At 39.0% G+C, this 7,384-nt stretch overlaps 1 protein-coding gene across 2 annotated transcripts; it reads right to left on the bottom strand.

The window, feature by feature from the left end:
* Nucleotides 1-234: 234 nt before the first annotated feature.
* On the bottom strand, nt 235-6,908 carry LOC102081801 (uncharacterized). 2 transcript variants are annotated; one of them, XM_019351616.2, is made up of 7 exons: nt 6,609-6,908; nt 3,929-4,081; nt 2,455-2,580; nt 2,194-2,360; nt 933-1,020; nt 688-763; nt 235-483 (listed from the first exon to the last, which is right to left on the bottom strand). In XM_019351616.2, the coding sequence occupies exons 1-7, from the start codon at nt 6,679-6,681 to the stop codon at nt 423-425; spliced, it is 744 nt and encodes a 247-aa protein (XP_019207161.1). In that variant the 5' UTR covers nt 6,682-6,908; the 3' UTR covers nt 235-422. The 2 variants fall into 2 exon arrangements, 1 of the variants encoding a protein (XP_019207161.1); XR_002058299.2 differs by lacking the exon at nt 933-1,020 and having other exon boundaries at nt 6,609-6,906.
* Nucleotides 6,909-7,384: the final 476 nt, after the last annotated feature.

Here is a 7,384-nt window from a genome sequence, read left to right as displayed (position 1 = left end):
AAACACAGCTCACACATGAAGAATAAACCTCTCAAGTTTGCATTCGCCCCTGTAAGCTGTTGAGTCCTGACTGCACCCAGACGGATTAATAGCAACACAACATTAGAAACCAAGAAGCAAGATGTTACTATGTTAACGAAGCTCAATAAATGTATAAAGTCATATTAAAACTGTGATTTTTCCCAATGTACAAATTTGTGACTTTAATCTGTACATATTTCTGACTATATATTCTTATATTTATTATTTATTTCATATAAATTATATACATATATTTTGAGGGTGTTCTTGTTTTTGGTCCTCTGACCCCTCCGTATTATTCTCTTCCTGTGTTTCCAGGATCAGTTAAGGCTTTTCTCCGGTGGTTTATGTAACACCAACTCTTCTTCATCCTCATCATCACAGTTTGATCCAGCACTGCTCTATCTCACAGTGTTGGTGGTGGTGGAGCGGCGGTGACTTCGGGTCCTGCGGGTACAACAACTTTTTACGTGGACAAGAAGAAAAAGACACCAGTTAGAGCAGGGGTACGTTACAGAGCAAAGCTGAATCACAAAGAACTAAAGTAAAATAAAATGAAGTCCATCTGATTATAGCTAAATAAAATTAATATGTGAAAAACAAATAAACAGTACAATAAAATAATGCTGATAAACTTGTACAGAGTAATCTTTTGTGGATTCTTACCAGCATTTGCAACAAATAAGGCCAAACAGGAACACCAGAATCCCTACAAATGGTAAGCTCAGTAAAGCCCGATTCCCTAAGAAAATATAAAAAGATTAAATTAAGTTTACACGAACAATCTGTTCCAGTCTTTACATGTGAAAATGTATCAGTAATTAATAGATACACTACCACAGTCTCTGTTGTTTTAGTAATATAAAATTTAATATTTTACTTATATATAATTTGTTGAGCTGATAACTCACTGATTAAGAGTGGATTCAGGATTTTTTCACTGTATTCATGGCTGACCGGGTTTTCCAGCTGACAGCTTATCAAACGCTCTCTGTTTTCCTACAAATGATAAGAAAAAAGGGGCTAATGAACTCACACACACACACACACACACACACACACACACAGCATTTTAAATAGATAACAGAGTTCCTTTTTATTGTTTAACTTTTTTTAAGCACATTTTGAATTTTACCATTTCCCAATGACTGAATTTTTGTTTTTTTACAGTGGGGCTCAGGGGTGCCAGAATACACCCAGATTTCCCTCCAACTCAGGGGTGGGCAATTCCAGGCCCCGAGGGTCGGTGTCCTGCAGGTTTTAGATCTCACCTTGGGTCAACACACCTGAATCACATGATTAGTTCGTTACCAGGCCTCTGGAGAACTTCAGGACATGTTGAGGAGCTAATTTAGCCTTTTAAATCAGCTGTGTTGGTTCAAGGACACATCTAAAACCTGCAGGGACGCCGGCCCTCGAGGCCTGGAGTTGCCTACCCCTGCTCCACCTTTTGAACTAATTGCCATGAAGCTAAAGATAATCATTGGACAGTCTGACTTCACTCTGTTTCTGATTCTGTTTTTGTAACATGTTGTTTTGTTTGTGTGTGGATTTGGATGTGCCAACATCAGTGTAATCCTTGTGAATTTTCATTAGTGCTGTCATGAGAGTTGCAGAAAGAAGAGCCAAATACAGACTCCAGACTCCAAATTTCTCTTTTAAGCTGGACTTTCTGCTTCCAGCTATTTGTGCGCTCACAAAAAAGGGACATTTCACACATCAAGAGACACTTTTAGAGCACAAAGGGATCCCTATGAGAGATCACTATCAGATGATGATTATTTTTTTAATCGCTGCTGTTTGTTTCTCAAATGAAGGCTGCACACTGGAGGTCTGAAAATCTGGATAACTCTTCTGAATACAGTGTACAAAATTCAGCATTTAAGCTGTTATCTTCTTTGGTCTATAAGTGTTGCCATGTACAACACAGTATATGTGTAATAAACTGAAGCTTTTACTTGACTTGTGGTCACTTTTGGTCTTTAAATAATGAAGAAAAAGCAAACAGGTTCTTTATATATTGTGTAAAGGCCAAATGCACATAAAGCTACGATAAAATGTCTTGAAAGTATTTAGATCAAAAAAAAGTTTTGGATTCATTAGGTTTGGATAAAATGACAAAAATAACCAACAGAGCTGTCATGTGATTCAGTAATCAGATCCTGTTTATACCTGTGTGATGTTGAACTGATTGGTTGGAGACTGTTTCACCATATCACCAATCACCCAGTAATAGGTGATCGGTTTGGCGTCGTCTGTGACGTTGGGTTCACAAGTGAGAATACAGTAGGTCATCTCAGGGTTGCACCATGTGGACACAGTGGGATTAGGGACAGTGGCTGGTAGAAAAGGGAGAAAACCAACAAAGATTTAACGTAAAATCAGGTGAACTAGTCCGTGCTAGCTAGAGTATGAATTCCTCCTCCCACTTACTGATAACAATGATTTCTGTTGTGCTCATGACTTCATCATTAATCTCCGCCGTGTAGCTGCCGCTGTCGTTTAGAGCCAGGTTTGAGATCGTCAGGACCCCAGTGGAGGTATCCACCTCACAGCCATCTAAAAGTATGAAGCAAAGGTATCATCGTGGATCATTTCAATATATTAGCACAGAAATTCCCTTAAACTTAAACATCGTTTAAGGTGCTAACCAGTAGATGAAATTTACATCACTGGAATCCAAAAGTTATTTAAAGGTTAATACCTCATAACACTTTAAATATCCCCTAAAAATCTACTTAGCCTGTTAATGAAGGCTTAAGTTACACAGTCCTTGCAACCTCTGGTTGCTATCGAAAGATATTTAGTCTCTGGCCAGTTGGTGAGTGTTTGCTGAAGGTCCCGAGATGTCCTGGGGTGAATACTCACAAAGAGGGTGCTTCACCACAAACCTCCTGGTGCCTGCCAGCAAATTAATTCTGTCCATCTGGGTGTAGCAAGTACAGCGGCTGAAACATTCACTCTCTCATCCAAGTGACTTCTTCAGGTCTTTTTCAGTGAAGTCACGAAAAAGAGCGAAGAAGTCACTTGGATGAGAGACTTCTTTCGACAAAACTTCCACTCACTGAATATATGTTATGTTGAGATGAACAGAATCAACTTGCTGGGATTTTCTTACCTGGATGATTAAGCAGGCATCAAGACTACTTGTGATTGCTTTAGTCACCATCAGATTGACGTGAAAACCAGTAGTTTGCTTAAAGGCGGTGAATTGTCTGTGTGACTTAAGATGTAACTAACTTGCCAACTAACCAGTGAGTGGAAGTCAAAGTTGAAAAAATGCAGATACTTTTCTGCCTTACCTGCTAAATCAACATGTTTCAAAAGCTGCAACTTTTACTTTGAAGGCAAACGAGCTCTGTTTCCAGTTTGTGTCACACTTTTGAGTTTTACATCTGCTTGGGAGCAGATGGCGCATGTCGGCAGACAAGTCTGCATCTTTGAAAGTAGAAATTAAAAATTCCAATTACAAACTACTGCTCATTACCAAACCAATTGCAAGGAGGTTTTCAGTGGAGCACCAAATACGTCTTTGCGACCAATTCCACCTTTCTACAGTCAGCAACTTCCCACAACTACTTGCCACCCAATCAGTCAGAGAAAACACATTTTTCCCTGGCAACCGATGGTTGTCAGGCAGTCATCAACTAGTCTCTAGGTCTGCGTAAATGTGTCCCTTAAAATATTATTTAAGCAAAGGTTTAAGTTTATTTAAAGGTCGTCAGTACCAAAACCTTCATGTTTGGTGTATTTTCAAGGGTTAAATTAAAGGAAAAATGTAAGGATACTTTTAGGCTTCATAGTTTTACAATGAGAGTCAAGACTTTTTTTCTAAATATGCTACATATAAACATTAAAAATGTGTAATCTGTGTATGTATATGGATTTAAATCTTGAGTGAATGTACCTCGGAAGTGCCAGGAGGTGTAAGGTTCCCGTCTGGTCCACTCCAGAGCAATGTCCTGATCATGTGTCCACTTGATCCTGGTGATGGAAGCAGGCGCAGAGCCTGGTGTGAGGACGACTTTGTCACCCACTTTCTTGTAGACGCCTTCTTTCTCTGCAAAATCAACATGTTAAGAGTTTCACATTCAATTCTTTAAATGCACTATTGCTTTAATTTACAGTTTGGTCTTATGCAATGTAGACATCCAGGTTGTGGGGGCAGCAGTATAAGAGTAGATGCTCAGACCTCCCTCTTCTCATCCACCTCCTCCAAGTCTTTTGAAAATACACCGAGGCATTTCCAAGCAAACTGAGAATTGTAACCTCTGCAGGATGTCTACTCTGAGATCTTCTCCTGTTTGTATCTGTGGTTATATTCTTTTGGTCACTACCCACAGCTCATGGTCATAGGTGAAAGCATGGCTCGACCGGCCCTCAGCAACAAACCTTCGCCCCAGTGTAAGCAGGAGATAATGCAGAGAATAGAATCACATCATCTGCAAACAGCAGAGATGAGATCCTGAGACCACCTAACATGATCTGCTCCATCCCTCGGCTGTGCCTAGAAATTACTTCCAGAATCAGTGACAAAGGGTAGCCTGGGTGGAGTCCAACACCCACCATTGTGAGCCAAGCTCTAACTGTTGATCAGGGACCAAAAAGCCCGTAACAAAAAGCCACTCCTGGAGCGTCCCCCACACAATACCCTGACAACTGTAGTAGAATGTTGAAGTGCACAAATCACATGTCAACCGGTTGATCAATTCCTCTTCAGTCTGATTTGATTAATGGTCAGACTCTCATCTCCAGCACCCTGACATAAACCTTTCCAAGGAGAGGTTAAGAAGCACGATACTCCTGGAGTTGGAAGTCAGCACTGAGCAGCTTCCTCTACCTGAATGACCACCCTTAAGTCTGGTTCCATGGCCAAACTCACCTCCTACCAGGAGGCTGTCTGTCAGCCACCTCCAGAGTTTCATGGGCCAGAAAAGCTGGATAGGACTCCTTCTTCAGCTTGACAGAACTCTTTACTTCTCGTTTGGGGGTTGCTGCCATGGTAGACACCGACCACTGCATGAACCATTCTGACTCAGTGTCCCCAGCTTCCCCCAGAACACTTTCAAAACTCTGACTGCTCTATTTTAATTTCCTTTTTTTATTTTTTAGCATTCCTATTATGTGTTCTTGAGTCTAGTCAGCTGTGGGAGGAATTTCAGCAAATTTAATTTACTGTATAAGAAAAGGCAAATTTATACTACTTACAGTACTTATTGATCACACTAAATAGCTTAAGCAGCAGATCCACTGTAACTATTTATGACTTTATAGACATGAATTCTATGTGCAAAACAAAAATGTATAAACATTCATCTTGATGCTAAAAATGATACATCAGCCTTTTACAACATTGTACTTTTATGTGATGAATCTATTTATGACATCAGTAGTAAATGAAGTGAAATGTACAATACTTTGCACTGAAATCTAAGTGAACATACTTGTGAAAACTGGTATTTAAATGATTTAGGTTAGTATGCAAATGTTAAGCCATGTGAATTTGCACCACTGAAAGATCCTCTTTTACAGCATAACACTGATTACCATCGAAGCACAACAAGGATTTCCTTAGTGAAGTGAACCATTCACCACAGTCACAGGTTTCTGTCTTTAACAGTCTCAGAGTTTTTTCTTTCCTTGTTTGTATACATGGATTTCTCCAAAACATGTGTCAGTCTTGATTACTGATAGATTGCTTTACTGTAATATGGAGCCTTATTTACAGTTGTGCAGCACTGGTTTTTCTCGTTGTTTCACAGAATTATGTTACCAAGATGTGATGGTAGCAAAAGTGGCCATTAGGGGTCACTGTGGAGTTGGCTGTCGGACTGTTGGGAAACTTGTTAAGTTGCTTCAAACCTTTCAGTGTTTCACAATGTCATCACTAATTTTAAATATACTAATACAATTATAAGTGGTAGGTTACATCACAAATACTTTATGTTATTATTATTACTTTTATTCAGGTTTGTAGCTTAACAGCACATTAAAATAATTAATTTTAGTCATGAACACTTGTTTGTATAGCAGTGTTATTGTTATTGTGTATTTTTAAAACTTAATGCAGCACAGGCGAAGCCTCAGGCAACCGGGCAGACTCAAAACAAAGGTATGCACAGTACAGCTTACAGGATGTTAACATAGTATTCTGGATAGTAAACATATAATATGAGACTGATGACAAGAAGGAGAAAACACACTTATACATAAACACACCACACCAATAAAAAATGTTCTTTGGTTAAGTTAGGCACAAACTGTGTTGAACATGCAGTACTTTCTGATTCTGGTTTATATTCAATAAATATGTCATTTGTCACTTCATTTGTTGTACCTGTAGCATTTTTTATATGTATGGCAGCCAATCCCGTGGTTGTGGTTGGTTGCCACAAATGCACAGTATGACTTTAATCATGAATACAAACATTATATAGAAACATTTTAAATTTTTGTTTGCTTACCTGAAACTTTCAGTTTGTACCAGTGGGACTGTTTCACTTTAGAGTGAAAAGTACACCAACCCGTCCCAGTCCTGTTTTTTCTAATTATCTATCAAACTTCCACACAGAGTATCCAAAACTCACCTGAGTTACCACCCAGCGTCTTCAAAGCCACCACCAGAATCATAAAACCCAAAGAGCGTGACGGTAACATCATCCTGAATTAATAAAAAAGAGCTGGGAAATAATCCACCATTCTGGTGCAAATCCCACAAATAATTCTAGGATGTGGAAGTTGTTGGAATAAAGGGAATAAAACAGGTCACAGGTGCCTGCTAATCTAGAGAAAGAAGATATGACATTAAAATGAAAGTCAAATTTTAAAAAAAAAAATCCAGGAGGAAACAAATTCCACTTTGTAAAGAACTGGTCGAACAACTTCCAGAGCAGGTTGTGGCAAGTACTGCAGCACAGGTTTATTTTACGCACAGTTTACGTGTGTCTTTGTGGTGCTGCTCTCTCTTTCTACTCCACTTATTTTCGGTGTAAACATTGGGCTCCGTGCTCCAAATGATTCACTTTCACGCTGTGGTTTCTCAGAATTTTGTAGATCTTAAATCTGCTAAAATATTGTGCCGTTTTTACTGCATGCATTAATCACAAGAAAACAGTACGTCTCCATTTTTGCTACAAAATAAAGAAATGCTTCTGTAATGACTTTTAAAGCCTCTAAATATTGTATCAACCCTTTCTAAAAACGGTTGCTGAACACAAAATTGCCTTTATACTCTTGTACAGCCAGGCCTCCTGTCATTTGTCTGTATCACAACACAGGGCTGCACAAAAGGTTATGTCCATCTTCTTCAGTGAGGCTAAATCTACATTTCCTTGAAAAAGGAAGACATTTTTATTAAGTATAT

This window comes from Oreochromis niloticus, linkage group LG23, assembly GCF_001858045.2.
Source record: "Oreochromis niloticus isolate F11D_XX linkage group LG23, O_niloticus_UMD_NMBU, whole genome shotgun sequence".
In the NCBI taxonomy this organism is placed as follows: domain Eukaryota; kingdom Metazoa; phylum Chordata; class Actinopteri; order Cichliformes; family Cichlidae; genus Oreochromis; species Oreochromis niloticus.
This window is presented reverse-complemented; position numbering and strand designations above follow the sequence as displayed.

Coding starts and splice junctions, on each gene's coding strand:
- LOC102081801 (XM_019351616.2), bottom strand. CDS start 6,681: ATGATGTTACCGTCACGCTCTTTGGGTTTTATGATTCTGGTGGTGGCT. Junction 1,021..2,193: donor ATCAGTTCAACATCACACAG/GTATAAACAGGA, acceptor TATCATTTGTAG/GAAAACAGAGAGCGTTTGAT. Junction 484..687: donor CTTATTTGTTGCAAATGCTG/GTAAGAATCCAC, acceptor CCACGTAAAAAG/TTGTTGTACCCGCAGGACCC.